This window comes from Notolabrus celidotus, chromosome 8 (genome assembly GCF_009762535.1).
Source record: "Notolabrus celidotus isolate fNotCel1 chromosome 8, fNotCel1.pri, whole genome shotgun sequence".
NCBI classification, from domain to species: Eukaryota; Metazoa; Chordata; class Actinopteri; order Labriformes; family Labridae; genus Notolabrus; species Notolabrus celidotus.
The window spans coordinates 31,863,007-31,884,499 of record NC_048279.1 but is presented as its reverse complement, the minus strand read 5'-3'; the positions used below and the strand labels follow the sequence as shown (position 1 = coordinate 31,884,499).

At 41.3% G+C, this 21,493-nt stretch overlaps 2 protein-coding genes across 3 annotated transcripts; one reads left to right on the top strand and one right to left on the bottom strand.

Moving 5' to 3' along the window:
- The first annotated feature begins 235 nt into the window (after positions 1-235).
- Positions 236-16,149, top strand: nudt6 (nudix (nucleoside diphosphate linked moiety X)-type motif 6). Of its 2 annotated transcripts, XR_004632164.1 has the most exons (6): positions 236-614; positions 2,002-2,205; positions 8,980-9,035; positions 13,704-13,758; positions 14,115-15,363; positions 16,001-16,149. XR_004632164.1 is itself a non-coding variant. In XM_034690345.1 (5 exons), exons 1-5 carry the CDS (start codon positions 362-364, stop codon positions 14,495-14,497), a joined length of 951 nt encoding a protein of 316 aa, XP_034546236.1. In that variant the 5' UTR covers positions 236-361; the 3' UTR covers positions 14,498-16,149. The 2 variants fall into 2 exon arrangements, 1 of the variants encoding a protein (XP_034546236.1); XM_034690345.1 differs by having other exon boundaries at positions 14,115-16,149.
- fgf2 (fibroblast growth factor 2) lies at positions 13,132-21,493 on the bottom strand. Its single transcript, XM_034690347.1, has 3 exons — positions 20,895-21,493; positions 17,921-18,024; positions 13,132-15,725 (listed from the first exon to the last, which is right to left on the bottom strand). The coding sequence occupies exons 1-3, from the start codon at positions 21,070-21,072 to the stop codon at positions 15,540-15,542; spliced, it is 468 nt and encodes a 155-aa protein (XP_034546238.1). The 5' UTR covers positions 21,073-21,493; the 3' UTR covers positions 13,132-15,539.

Genomic DNA, 21,493 nt, shown 5'->3' with positions numbered 1-21,493 from the left:
TAGTGTTAGTTGGTTACAAAGGTTAATATTGGCCTTATTCAACAATTTAGCTAATATACTTTGTAGCCGATTTTAACACTGGACCCTACTTATTATGTTAAATTGAACTAATGAGCTGCAAAACTCCTCTGTAGGTATATCAAGGCAAATTTGAAAATGTGTGAATGAGATCTGTGTGCCCATGCATGCTGTCTATGAGACGGATCAGTTCTGTAGTTGTCTGTCTCATCCAAGCATTACGGTATTTATGCAACTTCTTCCAGGGCGGACCTTTACGTAAGTGTCCCAGTACTTCACGCTCATGCCGGTTGTAAATGTAACAAATATTCCCTTCACACGGTTGTTATAGTATCTTAATATCATGCCTTGGTGTACATTAGCCTTGAGGATGTTCCCCTCACTGACAGCACGGTTCAGTAGCAGAGCTTCATGGCCTGCACGTGCAGCTGTCCGAGCCTTTTCATGCACTGCAGCTCGTTCCCAGCTGCACAGTGTGAAGGGTACCGGGGCTCTGACAGGGAAGGTGGACCGATTCGGTGGAGTGACCGTGAACCTGGGTGAGCTCGGTTTACCTGCGGATATCAGTGAGAAGTCGTTCAGCACACTGCTGCAAGGTTAGTCCACCTTTATCTGCACTGATCTGACTGTAAACAATGCTAAAGTCATATCTACACAAACACACGTGCTGTCATCATTAACCTGCATTGACCACTGCCCACAAACAATGAAGGTTATGTTAGATGAGTTTGCATGAAGCTTTTTTGTGTATTAAATGACATGGAAGTGAATTTAACTGACCAAACATCTTGCACTTTCTCCTGTTTGTGCATCCAAACAAAAGTGATTTATATATCTGTTACTGATTGTTTGCAACACTAAAGCTCATCTGTGCATGCTTGAGCTGACTACAAACACAACAGAAAAAAACAGTCACCAAGGCAAGAGTGAAATTGCATGCCAGAGTTGCAAAAAGTTCACATGTGCTGTCATTATTAACCTGCATTGATCACTAGCTCCACAAGTAATTACGGTTATTTCAAATGTGTTTGCATAGATAGATCTTTATTTGTACTTAATAAGGAAATTTGTTGTCACGGTCTGTACAAGAACACATACATAAAGCATACATAAATAAACAATAAACACCCACCCAGCCTCACAACAATGGTGCACATCATCCCACATAAATACACACTGGACACATACACACCGGACACATATAAACCAGATATAAACACATATTTGCATAAAGGTTTTTTTGCATACAAAATTGTATGAAAGGGAATTTAACTAACCTAACATCTTGCACTTTCTCCTATTTGTGCATCAAAAAAAAATGTCACTATTTTTTCTTATATATTTTTTTTTTCCTATTTCAATAGTGCCACAGTAGCTGATTAATACATCTGCTATTGATTGTTTGCAACACTAAATCTGATCATCTGTGCAGACTTATCAAAACAAAATGGGACTTTTAGAAGATGAATTTGCAGAATTTAAAGCTGCATTGTATGGACCTAAATAACCTCATTTCATCTGGTGAATATTCCAGAAATTGCAGCCTGAATGTATTCCTTTTTTCATTATAACTTCTTTTTAATTTGCAGCAATGATTTGTTCAGTTCAGAGAGTAATGTGGTATTTAAGGGGTTAAGATGTTTAGTTTTCTGAACAATTAACATGCAATGTGTTGCAAAACACTTACAAAGTCTTAAACTAATGATCAATTATTCAGTTGTTGCTGATTGATATTATCAATGCATATCTTGAGTAGTTGTTTTAACACAATGCAACAGGAAGACAACCTTTGACTCTAACCAGCAACCTCCCCTGTTAAACGTCCTTTAAGCTACTTCCACTTAAGTGTCCCTGTTGTTTGTCAATGTGTCTCTAAAATCAGATTAACCTTCAACAGAATCTTTGACATTTCCTCAAAGTCTTCTGTTTTATAATCTAATGAAATAGCAGCATCCTTAATAGAAAAGCTTCTGTGTTTTTCAGATTCTGTGCTCCAGTGGAAATCGGAGGGGAAAGTTGCAGTTTGGCTCCGAGTCCCCATCTCTCTGAGTCGATGTGCTGCTGCCGCCTCCACACATGGCTTCACCTTCCACCATGCCAAACAGGACCACACTGTGTTGTCTCTCTGGTTAGGAGAAGGGGAGACCAGGCTGCCGGGGTTTGTAACTCACCAGATCGGAGTGGCAGGTACACATTTCTCACACTGAAAGTTCATCCTCTTCTTTGAGAGCAGAGGTTTGCAGAGCAGTCGTACCTTACAGTCAGTCGTCCAGCTTTCCACCGAGCATACATCCACACATCACAGTCTCAATAAGCAAGCAGTGTTTGTAGTTTGTGAAGGATTACGACCAAAAAGTGCAACTTAAATCTCATGTAGAAAGCAATGAAGTCAATGTTGTCAAATCCAAAAATGCATGATCATCAACAAGTGATGTGCATATATTTTCCCACTAGCTTTTAAGCATTGTTTACCATCCATTTATTTAATATGTAAGAAAGAAGATGAATATAATCAACAAATCCCATCATGCACACAACTAACAGTTCATAATTATACAAATGATCTGCACCTTGCAATAAAGTAATACTGCAATTGAATGCGTTATAATATGTAAACTTAATACAAAGACAATATTTAGAAGACCTTTTGGTCAGGGTGTGTTCTCAGGTGTTGGACACAGAGCTGAGACAGAGACAAAGTGGAGATTTCGGTCAGTTTATTACACACAAAACTAAAGAGAACAGAAAATCCAGGATGCTGGCTCCAAACGCTGCAGCCGCGGCACACAGAGAAAAAACACTGCAGGTCAGGCACAAGGGAACAAATACAGATACAGATACAGACAAATCTTCAGCAAATGACTTGACGTTAGTTATAGTCACCAGTGGTGGAGGAATAATCTGGCTTTATGTAGTTGCACAGATTGGGATTGCCCAAAGGTGTGTCTCCACACAGCAGCACTGAGCCACAACTACACCATCCACACAGGGAGGAGGGGGCAAAGGCAGAGAGGAGGGGGGAAACAACAAAGGAGAGTAAACACTGCCACAGCCGTGACACATTTTCACATTATAACATCATATCACCGTAAAGCTGAAAGTTGACATTTGGCAAAAAATGTTAAAAGCCATAGATATTTCTAATTGGAAACCTATTTCAAAGTAAAAGCTTCTGTTTGATCTGTTTTATATCATTAGACAAAGTGTTTTTAATTTTTCACAATTGAAGACATCTTCTTTGGCTCTGGGAAACAGATGTTGACTTAGATTACTTTGAAAAAGCATCCATATCAAACAACAATAAAGACAATCATTCGCAGCCCTGTCAATAAAAACTGTGCAAATTGGATTATATGTTTTAGTTAAGTGTAATTTAATAATCTAACAACTCACTCTGAAATAAGCAGGAACTCTAAAGAACATCCTGCTCTTTTTCTCTTTTTTTCAAGGTGTGAAATGATCAAACCTCACATCATTAATCTTCTGTCCTTGCACACTTAAAGCATTTATCAAACCCTCACTTCATGTTAAAGACTTCAGGCAGTAATTGGTAGACTTCCATCTGGTTACTTTTAATAGACTAAGCTGACAGACTCACAGACCCAGATCATTGATGTATTGAAGTGAAGTCTACAATAACCCAGCAGAGATGGAAACAGGCGTGTAGGGGCCATAATGTTGATTTTCTATCTTATTCGTTAACCATGATTATTTCCTTTTTTATTGCTTACTTCATTTCCGGTTTTTGGTTCATGGGTGTGGTTTACCTTTTATCTACCTGTTCAGTTGGGGGCGGGGGCACACACACAGAGGGTGAGTGGGGTTGAGTATTTTTTGTTGACCGCCACCGCCACCGTCATCGTCATTTTCATTGTTTGTTTCAAACTGTTTTGATATTGATTTATTTTGAGTGTTTGATAATAAATAGTAAACATACTTTGAACTTTGATTTTGATTTAATGGCAAGACGCGTCGCAAGCACAACCCCATTTAGTCTCTGCGGCACCTTACAAACTGAGCCGCTTCAAGGCGTCAAGTTGCAACAGAGACCACTTTATTTATCTTAATATAGATGAGTGTCAGAGGTTTGAAAAGTATAACACTACGTTACAAGAAGAGAAGCTTCAGGGCTCTGTAGGTAAAGGTGTGATCTTTAAACATAACTCTGTGTCTCTGCTTTACTCTTAAATTATAAGTGGTGGTCTTTTAAAAAGAGAAGCTTAAGTGAAGATCTCAAACAAAAGATGTTAAGAGGTTGTCTGTTTTTCCATCTTTGGCCCGTTTCACTTGCTCACAGTGGAATTCCCACATCATGATTGTGAATGTGGAGAGACATCAACAAACAGGAGGAGTTTGCTGTCTCTCTGATTATCCAGCAGAGGGCAGAGTGATGTTTATACCTTTTATTTAACAAAGAGTAGATGCAATGGAAGCATGTCAGAACATGTCCAGAGCATCTTACAGAAGGGAACAAGGTCCAGAAACTCCCCTCTCTTGTTGCCAGAATCCCCCAAACACTAACAGTGGCGCAGGAATCTGAAATATGCAGCTGTTTGGATGATCTGATACGTGTTAGTTTGAGTTCTTCCTGGACCCTGCTCATTATAATGATAGGGACATGATGGGAATAAACAATGCATGAACAGTCAGGGCACAGCTCTGCATTGATAAGAGGAGAGTCATCCTGTTATTTATCCTAACACTGATGTCTGATGCCTAACAGAGGGTTCTGTAGTAAACAGATTAAGAGTAGTACGCAGAGAGGAAAAGGGAATCTGAGCCTCAAAGGGATTTTAAACCATCCAGTTTAAAACTGAATGTCAGGTGAGTGTATTTTTAGGCCAACGTGACCTTCACTAACTGTTCAACACAGATAATTCAAACTTAATGGGAGCTTTATCATTGCAGAGCAAACCCTAGATTCAGTCTGCAGGTTGATTGCTGCTGATCACTTTGGGATATAGGAGGTAACATGAGCTCCTTTCACACATGAACGACCAGAAGATAGGAACTTTCTTTTCATGCATGCATCTCACAGCAGGAGATCTTCAGTCTCAGATCTTGACACACTCTTGGACTAATCAGGAATGGCTCTGTGTGGAGCCATTGTGCTTCACTCGTAATCACAATCTTAACAATGGCAGGGGTTATTATACAAAGTTATTTAGACTAAGTGTTTGACATTCAGGTTGTAGAATACAGTGATTTCCTTTAATTCACAGGAGGTGAGTGTAAGTGTAGAGAGTTGAGTGGCAGTAATAGAAGTATCTTGTTTTTTAACGAGCCTAAAGTGAGCCTGAAACAGCATAGACGTCAACATCTGTCATGATGAGACGCTGAAATCCTACAGGCTTTTTTGAACCTCTCACCTCTTCAGACAAGGTCGAGAGCATGGAGCTTAAAGTACTTTCAACGAATGACAAAATAACTCACTATTGTGTGCAGTTTTTCCCTTATAGATTGTATTCTTTCCATCAATCAATCAATCAATCTTTCTTTATAAAGCGCCAAATCACATAAAACGTAATTTCAAGACTCTTTACAAACAGAGCAGGTCTAACAAAGACCCAACATCAAGACAGGATAAGATCCAGTCCCATCTTACAGACAGGACTCAGTCTGATCTCATCTTAATCCACCATGAGCAGAGCACTTTGCAGCATTTAGCAAGTTACAGTGGCAAGGACAAACTTCCTTTAACAGGCAGAAACCTCCAGCAGGACCAGATTCATGTTAGACACACATCTGCAGAGACCGTGTTGGGGTTGGAAAGAGGGATGGAGGAGATTCAGAGAAAGAGATGATAATGGTGAGACGGATAGTAGAAGCTGTTGCCACTGGAGTCCTGTACACAGCAGCAGCCAGCAGGTCGTCCACAGCATTCTTTGAACATGTGAGTTTTGGAGCATCTCAAACTTTGCCAGTGAAATCAAAATTAATTATTTCCATCATCCTAGGATTGTAGATAAGGATATTTTTCTTGACTTACTTATCAAACTTTTAATCTATTAAATGACAATGCACATGAAAAGTCTTCATCACAATATTCAAGAGCTCAAAGTGTCTTCTTGATATGTCTTCTTTTGTCTATCCAACAGTCCCAAAGACTCTTCATTTATCGTCCTGTATGGTCAAAAAAAATGAATGAAGAAAGCAATCCCCAAATTTGAGATGAAACAACCAACAGATATCAAACATTTCTGCTTTATAATAAATGGGAATGATGAGAGTACATTCATTATCTATACCTTGCTGTCATTGGGCGAGAGGCGTGGTACACCCTGGACAAGTTGCCAGCCTTTACCAGGGACAAACAACCTGACACACTCAAACTCACACCTAGGGGCAATTTAGAGCCACCAGTTCAGCCGACACGGATGTCTTTTCCAAGAGAGCTAACCACTGCACCACCTTCCAACCCAATAATAGGAATAGTTGCCACTATATCACATACCAATCGCAGAATTTATTCATTTATTAGTTGTTGCAGCTCTACATCCAACTAAAGGTTGAATAAGCTTCCCTTCAATGTCCTTAATAGTGAGTAAAATAAAGGACATACATTTTAACTTGAATATGCAAACTTCACCACTACTGTTTAGGGATTTACAAGCTGAGTTTATGGTTCCATGTATCACCTAGTGACTCAACCAGAAGTAATTATGTTTTGGATACTGTGTACTCTTCATCCTGTTCATTCACAAATCTAGTCACGGTCTTGGGCATGACAGAAAGTCTTGTTGTGCAATGAAATCTGACTCTGATGTTTTGTGTTTTGTAGATGGTATGATTTTAGAGCAAAGAAGTTTTATCATCCATTTTAAAAACTGTCCAGGACTTTGTGACCTATAATATTGTACACATGATATTTCTTTAAACCGAATATTGTACAAACTGAGAAGCAGAGGAAAAGCCTCCATATCTGAGAATTTTTTAAAAGACGTCAGGTTCTTGTGTAGCTCAGAAGTCAGCTGTAACCTCAAACCATTAACAGTTTTTTTTACTATAAAAGCCACAGTTTCCCTACAGTGATCACTTCTGGGTTTATGTTTCTGTTTCCCTTTTTTCCCTCCTGCTCCATATGAGTATTTTATTTCCAAGACAGAAGGCTTCATAATGATAGCCTCCCTTAGTAACAACCAGGCCTCCTCCTGTGAAGCACCATATGGCACTAGGATCCCAGGATGACATCAGTTTCCACTTGAAAGTCCAAGTCAAGCCTTCAAGACGACCCATCCCTCTTTACACATCTGTGACATTCATTTTAGGAAGTCTTTAAGCCCGTCCCAGCCGGGCAGACGGAGCAACCGGAAAAGAAAGTGGCCTTTTTCCCTCCTCCTCCTCCTCCTCAGCTGTCAGAAGTGGCACATAGCAGCCCCTCTTAGTCACTGTGTCCTCAAAGAAGCTGTTCAAACAAGAGAGAAAAATGTAAATGTTTAAGTGGGTGTCCATTTCATTCACAAGTGCTGCTGAGTCACTCAGACTCTGTGTACACTGGAGAAAGTTAGGAATTTTGTCTGTACCCATCTAATCCATTTTATCTCAAACCATTTAAATCATATTTATCCTAAAATAAAAAAAACATACACAGTTCTTTCTTTACTCTTAATGTTCTGCTGAAGTCAAATCAGCTATATCCATTATTTTTCTATCAACCAATGAATCACATAGTTGTGGTTCAATGGTTTATCCTGCTGCCTTAGAGAATAAAAAACCAAACCTGCAGTCCTTTTCAGCTTCATGAAGCACTTTAGCAGCTTTTAGCACATTGTTTTGGTTTTGCAGCTCATCTCTTTATGGTTGTGGGTCACTCCAACCACTCTCATTAGCCCATTTTTCCAGCTTCAAGCAGATAAACCCACGTACTTCATTGGTTTTACTCAAGCGGCAACCTCTGGCCGCGAGAATTGAAGCAAATGTGGAAGTATTAAAACCCGCAGTTTCTCAATTGTCCGCTTGAGGCTGGCTCCAGAAGTACTGGAAACCGCATACACACTGTAGCTGTTGGCGAGGAAATCCCGCCTCTTTACCTCACACTAGCTTGACAGAAGTTAGGTTGAGTTCAGCATTTCCAATATGGCTCCTGCCAACGATTGGCTTAAAAACAGCGCTTCAGAAACAGATGGGTGACGTCACGGATACTACAGTACGTCCATTATTTATGCAGTCTATGGTTTTACAGATAGAAGTCTTAAGTGTGAAAACTACAGTTCCCAGAGTGCCCACTTGGACTGGCCTTAAAAGCCAGATTAAAGCTTCAGCCCAGATTAAAATCCCTTTTTAGACAGCAGACTAGAACATCCTTAACTACCAGGTATGAAAATGTTTAGTCTCTATGCTTAATTTATTTATGCTACAACTTCACAGTGATGATTTTCCACATAACTCCATTTGAATTACATTAAGGGTAAGAGTTCTGTAGGATTGAGCACACTTAGGGGGCGTGGCTTGTTTGACTGACAGGTTGGCATGTTGTCAACAAGTGGCTGTTGTGTTTTTCTAAAGCCTGACAGATGCCAAACTTATAACATTTTCTCCTCAGCTTTGATTTAATAAACTGTAAACTAAGTTGGGTTTTAACAACCAACTGCTCTCCTTTAAATTGTCCTCAATGTACAACTGATGTGCAGCAATCACTTGAGTGCTGTAAGTGCAGGAAATACAATGCCATCAAGTTAACCAATCACAGGGCTTGCGGTTCGCGTTGATTCAACATGTAGTTACATTTTTGAGGGGGTGTGCGTCGGTTATGTGCGTAGGCCTCTGCTTAGGTACAGGGGCTACAGGGGCAGACCTACACGTGTAGCTTACAGCGTCTATTTGAAGCAGAAGTACAAACCAGGCTTTGGTATTTAATTGAGAACAAAACTTGGTCAAGCTCTGACACTTTGTGCAGAAGTGCTCGCCAAACACTTTTTATGAATGACTGATTTTCCTTTTTCTGTGTGTCTGTTTGTTTAGGCGCAGTTGTTGACGAATCCAATGGAAAAGTTCTGGTTGTCCAAGACAGAAACAAGGTATTTGTCCCCTCCGCTTCACTGAACAAACTGCACATGTAACCAGCTACACTCCATCACTTTAATTTCAGATCAAGTGAGTTTGAGCCGTATAGCCATGAAATCAACAAATTTTAAAAGCTTTATTTACAGTAAATGAATTCATGTGTCGGCTTTAACAATAAGTGAGAAGTCAAACTGAGTATCTACCTCCTCTCAGAACTGTATGAAATCTAGATATGTTAGATATATCAGGTTATATCGGGGGCGGCAGTAGCTCAGTCCATAGGAACTTGGCTTGGGAACCAAAGGGTCGCCGGTTTGAGTCCCAGTATGGACGAAGTTTGGCAAGTGGACTGGTGGCTGGAGAGGTGCTGGTTCACTTGCCTGGGCACTGCCGAGGTTCCCTTGAGCGAGGCACCGAACCCCCAACTGCTCAGGGTGGTTGATGGCAGCATCCTCACTCTGACATCTCTCCCTAAGCATGTTCACTGCATGTGTGTGCATGATTGTATGTATATACTGTGTGTGTAGCATGTCCAAAAAATAGCACAAGTGAAAAAATTGAATTTCCTTCTTCTTCTTCTCATATAAACCAGAATTTAAGTTGGCAGTAAAACACATTCCTGAACCAGAAAGAATGAATGATGGCATTTTCTGGTCAGTCAGACGTTGTTTTTGGCACGTTCTCCACCAGCTCTTGCCTAACTCAGCCATTAAGGCTTCCCGCTGCCCCGTCCATCCACAGTGCAGAGATGAGTCAATGAACTATCAGATATCCTTCTGCCTCTAAAATTGTTGATGATTAGTCTTGTTTGTTTAGTGAGTTGTGAGTTGCTTCTGTTGATCCAGACGTGGGTGGAAATCCACTCAGACCTTCAGTTCCCCTCACACCTAACACAGCTCCACGCAGCATTAGCAGACCTCAGGTAAACACAGTGTTTACATGAGCTGAATGTGCTCAAACAACTCTGTGAGCGTGCGTCAGCTCTCACAGAGCCCTGCTGTAGTGCTGGAGTGGGTACAACGTTGACTTACAGCAGGGCTCTTTAAAAGGGACTTGTTTGTAGTCACAGTTGGCCAAAGCCAGATTGCAGCCAGTTTGAAAGACGTGATTGCACCAGGATGATGCAATTTGGAAAAGAAATACCATTTACGAAGGGTTTGACTGTAAACATGAACGAGCCAATGGAGTCCCTTCACTCAAACTTTACCTTTTGGTTCCATAACAAGTAGAAAATACCCATAAATAATATTTTGTGATGTGACCACAAACCACCACCACCACTGCTAAAACCAATAAAGAACATTTTTCTCAGTCAAGTCAAAACAGATCCACTCTGAACATCCTATATTTTAGGAACTTCAACCTTAGTTTGTGATGGGTGTTGTTGGACGGGAAGTCCATTCATGCTTTTTGACATTTTGACGGGTCTTTCTTTCATCCTGCTCGTCCTATAAATGAACGTTCCCCACATGATTCTCTTATCTGATGAACCATCCATCCATCCATTATCTTGACCGCTTATCCCCTCAGGGGTCACAGGGGGCTGGAGCCTATCCCAGCTGGCTACGGGTAGAAGGCAGGGTACACCCCGGACAGGTCGCCAACCTATCACAGGGCTAACACACAGAGACAGACAACCATTCACACACACACACTCACACCTATGGGCAATTCAGAGTGATCAATCAACCTGGTGAGCATGTTTTTGGACTGTGGGAGGAAGCTGGAGTACCCGGATAGAACCCACGCATGCACGGGGAGAACATGCAAACTCCACACAGAAAGGCACCTTCACCACCAACCAGGAACCTTCTAGCTGTGAGGCAACAGCGCTAACCACTGCACCACCGTGCAGCCCCTATCTGATGAACCATGCATGAAAAATCCCTTTTGGCTCCTTTGTGTCCTTTAGTCTGATAACAACAGAAGCATACTCATTAGGTTTCACTCTGCCACCTTTGTAGTAGTGATGAGTTGTAGTAAACACTTGATGACTTAAAGCAAAGAGCTTTGCTACACCACATAGATTCACTTAGCAGTCGTGTTCAAGCTGGGAGAGCACAACAAGGTGACCTGAAATGGCTCTCCAGTAGATCTATCTTCACAGACGGGTTGATATTGAATTTGGACGTCTTCTCAAACATGCCACGTGGTTTATATTTTCACCAAGAGTCGCTGACCTGAACATATTTTAACCAAGCATGTTATAAATAAACACAACATGGGGCGCACTCTTCAACTCTACCCAGCTAAAAAACAGTCCCAGTGTAACGCTCATATTTATTGTGAATAATATTTTATTAATAGTTTTAGTTGATTAGTGATGGGCAAATGAAGCTTCATGAACCTTTTCTTGTGTTTGTTGAAAGGGTTGAAAGCACACTGAATTGCCATTCATTGAGCCTTTATTTTCAAACCAAGAGCACCATCTAGAGGAGTCAAAAAATACAACTAATGGTTCATGAAGCTTCTTTTGCCCATCACTAATTATAATGAAAATAGTATTTATAGAGCACTTTTCAAAAACCGAGTTACAAAGTGCTATACATGGGCAGCAAAATAACACAGGCAGTTTGTAAAATCACATGAGGCAAGATAAAGAAATAAAACATATTTAAAAGACATTAAATTCCCCTGAAATAACTCTAAGGGAAAAACTATATTTCTTAAAATGGTTAAATTCAAATTAAATAGAATTCAGGTATAATTAGAAAAGGCTCTGCAATACAAGCATGTTTTCAGAACAGATTTAAAAGAGATCACCAACTCAGCAGTGATAGGAAATAGAAGTCAAACAATCCAAAAGGCAAATTAGCAGCAGATAACAGCATTTAATGACTTTATTGCAACTGATGGCAAGTCGAATCATTCCCACTGCTGCATTCAGAAGGGTTAATTATGAGTGAAGACATTAGTTAACTTATCTATTTGGTTTATTTATAAAGGGGGAGAGCAGTGGGGGCAGTGGAACGCCACCTGGACACAGGCCGGGGTCTGATCAGCCTCGGTCGGGTCGCCTGGAGGAGGGTGTCTGTTGCAAGACCCGAAACACCCTGTGATTCCAGGAAACAACACTGATGATGTGTCCAAGGTTGTGCACAATGTACAATATTGGACATGAATGTTACCATTTGATGCATTGTACCAGAGTTGGTTTAAAGCTCATTCACTCGTGTGCACAAGATAAGCACTGTCACCTTTTGGTTAGTTAGTTTGGGGTTAGTTAGTTTTCCCAAAATTAAAAAGGATCTGTCCTCACTCTTCTCTTGTGGCATCAGTTGATCCAGAAACCTCTATTCTAACCCTTTAGATGTTAATATGTCCACCTCTGTGATTGCTTTGTGAGTGGAAGTCTCATAGGACACAACCAGGACATGTAATGTGATGTATCCTCTCCTAAATAACTTCACCATGGAGAGGTTTATGAATCAAAATGGCTTTAACCATTGTTGTTTATTATAGTCTTAAAGGGGGCCATGATTATTGTTAAATCAGGATCATACGACTGATATAGTTCACATTATATTTAAAAGAAGCCAAACTGGCCCTTTCCCCAGCCTGTCATTGCCCACAACATGCAACATGTGTCCCAGTCAGGAAGCTTAAAAGCGTATAATGTATCTTAATAGCTTTTGTCCTGAAGCAGAGGGAAACAGTTAGTGGCCTGGAAGTGTGGAGAGTGTTTTATCTCTTCGTCCTCCTCCTCCTCCGCCTCCTCCGCCTCCTCCTCCTCTGCCTCCCCATAGAGCTGTTTACTGGAAATGGTCTTTATAACAGTCTTGCCCTTTGGCAGCAGAGCGTCTCTGGCAGAGCGAGCCTGTTCAGAGCGAGCGAAGGGTTACAGACTTCCTAAAAAAAATGTATAAATATACACAGGACATTATCGCCCTCACATCAGTACAAAAGACTACAGATCTCCAGTGGAGTGAAGGGAAGTTCATCCATCAGCGCGCTGAGTGAAGTCATGGGTGTAAGTGTTAAATCCTCCCTGAACACCAATGACTTTCAACATTATTTCCCAATAGATTGAGGTGTTCACGTATCTTTGGCGTCGTGTTTTTGGTAATATTACTTCACATTCAGCCCCTGTGAGAAAAAACGACACACTTATTGGAGTTACACAATATTTTTCTTTATTTCTTCCTCGAAACATTTGTTCGAAACAGCTCCAAAAATAAAGCATTCTGTTGACAATACATGACACAATAAAAGCTGTAGTGCATCTGTGTTCTCTCACATAGGGAGTTCTTGCGAAACAAGGAAAATCTAAGATAGCATAATAGCTTAGCATACAAAATTCTTTAAGGAACTACAAAAATATATACAACACTGATGTCTTAACTTAACCAGCAGCATTCTGTTATTAAATATATAAAGGATAAGTGGTGAAACAGTTTTTGGAAGACACACTTCATCGTATCAAAAGAGTCTCTCTGCCCTGAAAGCATTACTTCAGACGCATCAGTTACAGATGTTGATTGAAACACATGACTGACTACTTGCTCTTCCTTAAGAAAGAAAAGTTAGATCCACTTACATAACAAGGGGCTTTAAATTGGGCTGCAGAGGTTCGATTAATCACTTTTTGAAGTTAAATGTGGATGTTAGTCTAAGGTACATTTACAGCAGTGCCATCTGTCACAAGAGGTGTTACATTTGAACTCTTCTTCTTGTGTTTTCAGACCAAAAATGCTTGGAAGTTCCCCGGCGGCTTGTCCGATCCAGGAGAAAATATTGGTGAGTGTCCCGCTCAGCAGAGCGAACAGTTAATACAGTACTTGGAGCTCAATCCTTCAGTTTTACTATAACGTTTAAAGATGATATACATTCATTGAACTGTACAAAACAAGGTATATAATATATGCAAAGAATTATATATCCAAATTCACCTTTTTGAACATCTTAAGCAGCTTTAGTGTTACATATATAAGACCCCTCCCAAGAAGCAGCGTCAGAGTTTTCTATTTACATAAAAAAGTATTTCTTCTCTTTTTGTTTCTATCTGAAAACGCGATATCTGAAACAAAGTATTGTCCTAGCCGGAGTCATTTAAAAACACACATTTGATATATACTGTGCTGAATCTCCCATAGGTGCCACTGCAGTCCGTGAAGTCTACGAGGAAACTGGCGTTCGCTCCGAGTTCAGGTCTCTGCTCAGCATCCGGCAGCAGCACAACCACCCCGGCGCTTTCGGCATGTCCGACATGTACATCATCTGCCGCCTCAGCCCCGTCACCTACGACATCAACTTCTGCACGCAGGAGTGTCTGCGCTGCGAGTGGCTCGACCTCACCGAGCTGGCCAAGACCAACGAGACGACGCCGATCACCACCCGCGTCGCTCGGCTTCTCCTTCAAGGCCTGGAGCGAGGCTTCGACCACATCGACCTCGCCATGGTGGAGCTGCCTGCTGTCTACTCGGGGACGCTCTACCAGCTGTACCACCGGCAGCTTCCTCCAACACTGAAACCCTAGCTAGCTAGCTATCAACGACGTGATGATGACGATGATGTCTTGATTTCTTATATTTAACTCTATTTATGACTGAAGTGATCTTTGTAGTGTCTTTCTCACACTAACTGTTACTGTTGAAGAACTGTGGTGCAATCGACTGTGAACTTCTTCAATGTTCACTTTATGAACTTTAAGAAACTGTGGTATCTGTGAGACCGCAGACTTTTTAATGGTTTGTTGAGCGTTTTTTGGCGGCCATGTTTTGGAGTCCACTGCTGTTGTGCACCAGCTGGTTTAATGTCTCATGGTACAGCTCAAAACTCAGTCTTGTTTTTTAGCCACTCTTTAATTTATTAGCTCATCACCTGTGTGAGCTAAAACTCAAATGATGAAGTTTGTAGCCAGCCTGTTATGGACTTGATCGTTCATGCTAATCCTGTATCCTGTAACAATCTTGTATTTTTCCTCAGTGCCACTCAGCATTTGGACTTTTTGCACAAATCTCAATTCATAAAAGCAGAAAAGGGAGCCAAGTTTTACTAGAAGACAAAATAACAACAAGCTCAGGAAATGTTCTCTGTATCCTTTAAGTTCCTTTAGATAATGAGTTGTGCTAAAAGTTGTGCTTGTTTTTGGATTTTAATATGTGTAGTTTGGATTTTAATATCCCTTTTCTCTCATTCAAGCTTATAATGTGTCGCTTTTACCAGTTAGTGCTTTTCTCTATCCCTTATTACCTCAGGAGACATATTTGAACTCCCATTCAGAGAGGACTGATCCCTACAGGTCAAAGTAACGTAAAGCTGTGGTGCCATAGAAGGATTTCACTTGGGCAGTCGGTTCCAGCCGCTCTTGTGCGGGAGCTTGTCTGCCGCAGTAAAACCCAGGTATGAACGTACACCACTGTGTGAAAGTGAAGCTGAATAACAAGCGAACAGAACAGTCAGAAAGCATCACAGCTATTTTTGGGCAATGTTGATGGAGCACGTTGTCTTCATTGCCGTCACATCTCCTTCTTTGTCGCTGGAGTTAAGGCTTAAATATTTCCGAACCAGATCCCAGATTAGCATTTGGCAGACATGGGAAGAAAAAGTATGGCCTTTTGGCCCGGTCCCGTTTTGCTTCCTGACTTATACTGGCCAGTCCGCTTCAGTGCCACGTACATGTGGGGGTACTTCCTGGAGCGGTAGGTGTTGTAGTTGTTGCTCTCGAGTCGCTCCAGAAAGTGGCATTCGTCTGTAGCTCGTCTCTGGAGAGGAAACACAGAGGGATGGTTCATAAGTTAAGTGTTAGATTCAGGGATTAAGGAGCTGCTGCCTGTAGTAGCAGTCTGAGAGCTCATTTAAGCACTGACATCCTCATACTTGGATGAACAGTCACAGGAAATATATGAAAACTGTGAGTATAATGTGGGATATCCTGTGAGGCAGTCCTGCTGTCCTCACTGTCGTAGAGCCTGCATGTTTGAATACACTGTTTTAATGTGTTTTTCTGAAATGCTGTTAACCTGGTCTCTCGGTACAGGCAACCACAGGGACACCAGGATCCTTGAAGAAGCATTTCATCAAATGTTTTGTTTGTTGGGTTTTATTTTGAAGGTAAATTTGTAATGCTGTCATTTCAGTTCATTAAACTACCACAGAGAACTAAATGCCACCTCTGTTTGTTGGAAACTTTTGATGTAGAATAATTTCAGATGATGTTTTCTTGGAGGCGTGACCTGGGACATTTATTTCAGGTGTATTGTCATCCTGGTGCTGCTTCCTTAACTGAAAGGTTAATGGACTAATATGTTACACTACAAACAAACAAACAAACAGAGAGGAATCCCCAATTAAACAAATCAAGATGTGCTTAAAGAAAGACGAAGCTTTCCTACAGACGTACACGTCAGGGTTTTGATTTGTCCCTTGAGATGTGGTGTCACAGCCTCCCCCCCCCCCTCTGAACATGCTCTTTTGTAGAAACATGAAGAAAACATTAATTACTGAACGTCTGGCCAGAATCTTGCTGTCTCGCTGGGCGTTAGCTGCCCTGCACCCTGCCCAACAAGAGGCTTTTGTTATAGTCGACTGTGACTGCACAGCTTTGGAGCCATTAGTCAGAAGACTCTGTCTTTCAACTGGAGCAACCTCCCGAGGATTCTTTAATTATGAAAGAGACGGAGCTGCCATTTAACAACATCATAGCTCAGAAATGAAAGTTTGTGACAGTAATGTGGTCACGTTTTGTTGTTTTTGAAGTTTGAAGGCCACTGAACAGCTGGCTTAGACCTAAATATACTTCAAGGAGTAGAACTAATTGTCTTATCCACTCTTTAAATGTTAAGTTTGAACTCATTTATCTGAGGCTCAGGTAAATCACTTCACAGTCAAAGAAAAACACTCCTAGGAATATTCTTTGTTGAAGGTTTGTGGTTGAATACTTATCGATATCTGGCTAAATCTTTCACAGAACTTCACTTTAGAACAAATGTTAAATAAAGTAGGATGCACATGAAAGGCTAGTTTTATTAGATGATTTGGTCCATTCAAAAAAAGTAGAAAAGACCAGCGACACTTCAACTCAGGGTGCTAAATATTGTGAGAAAAATAATCTGTGCAGCACCAATAGTCGAAAATCCGCCCGTCAGTCAGTCAGCAGACGTTCATAAGAAGAGAGGTGATGCATTGCAGAACAGTGCGACGCCTTGGGTGGCAGCTCCAGTAGCTTCTCATTAGGAGGAAATGCCTCTTGCCAATTATACGGACTGTGGACAAGCCTTCAAGACCACAAAACCACATCAGTCACAAGCACTTCACACTTCCACCGCTGCTGTGAGGAACGACACTACAGCTGCAGAAAAGCAGCGATGCCAGAGTGGTGTGTGATATTTATCTGGAGAATCCACAAAACCTTTAAAATCTGATAAGTATTCAACCTTATGAAGTGTGATTAATTTGTTCCAATTAGAGAAAGGAAGACAGTTAATGTTGACAATGTGTGTGAAAATAGTAAAAGCTGTTGTTAAAACAAACAGAGCTTGGTTATTAAACTTTTTTATCGTCCTTTAATCTCAATCATCTGCGAGAAGATCATTTTACCCTGAAGGCTTTTTTAATTTTGTGGCAAACCTTTGCTGACTGTGACAAAAGAGTGTCAACTAATTATTTCCTTGCGAGGGAGGCTTTCTTGAGGGGGCCTGGTAAGTATTTGGTTTCCAAAACAAAGCCGTCTAAATGCTGCTTGTGACCGTGCTTAGCGCTCAATTAACTTTTCTGACAGCTGGAAGACATGAACCGTAGTGTCTGATACCGATTTGTGAAGAGCACCGTGAGTAAACAACAAAGTCTCTTATCCCTTTTAGGAAATATTATTAGATGATTCCATTAATCTGCATTTAAAGTTATCTCAAAACAGAAACAATGTGAGGTTGGTTAGATGGAAGATGATAATCTGACTCACCGCTCCAAACAGTCGTCCGTCTCTGTTCATGGCCAGATAGCGGTTTGCACAAACTCCTTTGATGACCACTTCCCCCACTGAGGTCGCCTGCAGCTGAAGCTTTACTGAGGTAAAAAAGGAAAGTTTGTTTACAACAAGACAGGAGAGTTATGTGCTTACTATTTGCATTTTATCAAAAAAAATATTTTGTTGCTGTATTAGATGATTGATGATTTGTTGAATAGAATGAAACATGTAGTAGAAATCATCCAAGAGCAAATCTAATTTAAAAGCAAATGAAGCAGATAATGTAATAACCTTGACTTGATGACAACATTCTGACACTTTAAGCTTATTCCAACAGATTTAATGGAATGATATCCACTCCAACATCAACAAATATCTAACAAGCTTAACGGCACACTGCTGCACCATATCAGCAGCTTCTAAAGCTCTTCAGGTTCATGTTGATCAGACGTCCTGTAAACTGGAATCAAGTAAGCTCAATATTCAGTCAGACTTTTCCTCTGTTTTGGTCTCCACCAAGTCCAGAGAACAGTATTTCACATTTAGCAGGTTGATGTTTTCGTTTTTCTAACTTGTAAGCTGCCAACTCTGTCTGTCTAATGTAAATAAAACACACTAATGATAGTGGTCAGAATAAACTATACAGTCAATGGGGAGCAAATCAAAACAATGAGCTAAAAGACGCTTAAAGGCACTATGAGGAGTTTTTCACCAGCTGAGAAACAGACTGAAACCAACACTGATGCCTCTTTATGACCTTCAAAAGCAAACAAAACCAGAAACAACAACACTGATACCTTCTCTGTTGTCATTTTTAATGCCTTAAACCACTCAGTGGGGGTAGGTGTCAGACCACATGATTGACATTTGGCTTTAGAAACATCCTTTTTCGGCTGTTTCCATGGCAAATAATCACATTGAGTGATAAATCTGGCTGTTAAAAGACAACAGGGTGAGGTTTTTGTTGAAAACACTACTTTTGCATGTACAGAATAAGAGATAAGAGGTATCACTTTGTCCACAATGGGGCACTAAAATTGATATAAATCAGAAGTTCCTCACAGCAGCTTTAAGTTGCAGAGTTCATGAAAATTGATGAAAATAAATGAATATCTGATTAAAAAAAGAAAAGTCTGTGAATTCTCAAAACTCTGTTGTAAAAACCTTCACACTTACAAGGAAAGTTAGCCGCTGACCTGTACGATAACTGCATAGCATGAAGGACAAACACAACAGCTACCTTTTGTTTCGGTTAAGCAGCATTTTTGAGACTTTCCTCCATAATTCGCTTAAAACTGAGTCGTAGTATCTGCCAGTGATAGCAACAAACTAACTCACATCAGCTGCTCAACAGCCAACAGTTGTCTGAGCACACGGTATCTGTTGACTGAGAATGAATCGCCTCTCCCATGTATCAGAATCCTCTCCACTTTATTTTCTAGGGGACAGCACAGTTTGCCAGTGGAGCCTACATCGCATGCAGCGAAAAAACCACCAGAAAGGAAGCAGTGGCCCCGTCAGGTAAATGAGGAGATCTGTGAAGAATCAACTCATAAAGACTTCAGATAGACGCGCATCTGTCTACAGTTAGGCTTTTTCGCCTGCATGATTCATCTCGCAGATCAAAGAGGTGTTCTTCCCTGAAAGAAATCTATAATTGCCTTGGGTGGCTGTGGTGTGTTCTGTGTTTACTGGTCTTATTATGTTCCACAGCTTTCCTGAATGCAGGAAATCCTTTCCTCATCTGCAGAGTGTGGTCTATCTGTCCAGGGGGGTGTGATGTGAGGGCACTCTGAAGAGATGCTCCTCAGAAAGTTTTGAGATGCAACGCTACTTCCTGAGAAACAGGTGAGCTGCCTCAGACCAGGTTTATATAAACACACCATGAGGATCCTTGAGTGTGTTTGGTAACTGTATTCTAGCTGGCAGGTATGTTTGGTTGTCCAGAAAGTTGGCAGGACAGGGGCAGCTCTAACAGAAGAACCATTGATAGAGCCCTGCAGCTCACATTAACCATTAACCATTATGGTAAAAAGCTTAATGATTTATAATGATCACTACTTTATGAGTCATGGTGAATATAATCCTCTCTGAACCAGTGATACTGGTGCGTTAACTTCCAGAAGAAGCTAAATATTCAGTTTTCTCCAATCATGGCGGTCAGGAAACTCCTTTGTTTTGTGCTGAATGTTAATTCAATTTAATTGTAATAAAGATAGCTCCTCTCTCCTTCAACTGGCCTTGTATCAGGTGTTGGTTTTGGCCCACCTGTTTGAAATGTCACACCACATCCCCAGTGGTACACATCCAATAATTTAGCCTTCCTGGAAAAGAGCGATTTCTCCTCCCCTCCTACTCACTGATGCAACTTTGGACACACACTTGAAAGTTATCAGCGATACAGAGGCACCACGGGGTATCCTATTCTCAAAGACCAATTGGAAAAGGTTTAGTAACTTATAGACAAATAACAGAAAGCCTTTAACTCCTCTCTCTTGATACAGTTAGTCATTCCAGTATACTCCATTACGTTTTGTAAACATAGTTTCGTTTTCGGATATTTTGGTGGCGTAACTTTATTGATCTCAAGCTCTGCCAGAGACCTCCAAAGCAGGAATTCTCCTCTCCTGGCTGTTAACTCCATGCTGCCTTCTGTGACGTAAACCACACTATGAGTCAGCATCAACTTTCACCAAAAATGTCAGGCATATTCCATGAACGTTCCCATTGATCAAGAAAATGTGAGGTGTACTTCTCCTCAACTGGAGTTATTAGACTTTCCAGAGGTAGACCTACACACATTCTGGTGTTTACAAGTGGAGGACAAACCTCAGTAAGCTGGAAAATACACATCGTCCCTCCATTACTTTCTCTAACTTAACTCTTACTTCCCTGCTGCATATTAAGAAAAGACTATAAAGAAGCTTTGTCTGCCGTGCACAGCAGAGAAAGAACTGGAAGCACTTACTGTGGGGGTCGGTCTTCTCCCGGATTCCATCCACTCCCCCGTCAGACCTTATCCTCAAGAAGAAGCCCCCGTTTTTACAGTACAGCCTTTTGGGATCCTTGAAGCCTCCGGGAGTGAAGCCACCGCTGCCGCCGTCTTCAGGTGTTGAGGGAAGTGTGGTGATTTCTCCCGTGGCCATCTCCTCCTCTTTCCCCTGCTTCCCGGCGACTGCTTCGTCTCCTTCTTAAGAAGTGCAGGAGCCCCACTGTGGCCTCCCACCTCCCACTAACTGTTGCCTGTTCCCTCCTCCCCTCCTCCACAGAGCTTCACACTAACTGATTCTGCTTAACCCCCAGAGGTCACTTGAAAGAACACCCCTCCTGTCAGGGCAGAAAGTGCCCTCTGAGTCTTGAGAAATCTGACTCCTAAATGCTTCTACCTACCAACAAACATGTAAATCTACCATTCCTAGGTGCCCGTCTCGTGTTTGTAGAGTCTGCTCCTGCTTTGCAAGTGTCCTCCGAGCACACTGGTAAGGGGGATGCATGCGGCTTCCCCTTCTCTTTCACTCTTCTTGCAATGAAGTGTTTAAACCATGGCAGCTGGCTTAGATCTGTGTG

Bases quoted from the DNA above. Each gene is read 5' to 3' on its own strand.
- nudt6 (XM_034690345.1), top strand. From the start codon at position 362: ATGCCTTGGTGTACATTAGCCTTGAGGATGTTCCCCTCACTGACAGCA. The intron at 615-2,001 runs GTTAGTCCACCT...TGTGTTTTTCAG, and splicing joins GTTCAGCACACTGCTGCAAG to ATTCTGTGCTCCAGTGGAAA. The intron at 13,759-14,114 runs GTGAGTGTCCCG...AATCTCCCATAG, and splicing joins CGATCCAGGAGAAAATATTG to GTGCCACTGCAGTCCGTGAA.
- fgf2 (XM_034690347.1), bottom strand. From the start codon at position 21,072: ATGGCCACGGGAGAAATCACCACACTTCCCTCAACACCTGAAGACGGC. The intron at 18,025-20,894 runs GTAAGTGCTTCC...TTTTTACCTCAG, and splicing joins GGAGAAGACCGACCCCCACA to TAAAGCTTCAGCTGCAGGCG. The intron at 15,726-17,920 runs GTGAGTCAGATT...TTTCCTCTCCAG, and splicing joins ACGGACGACTGTTTGGAGCG to AGACGAGCTACAGACGAATG.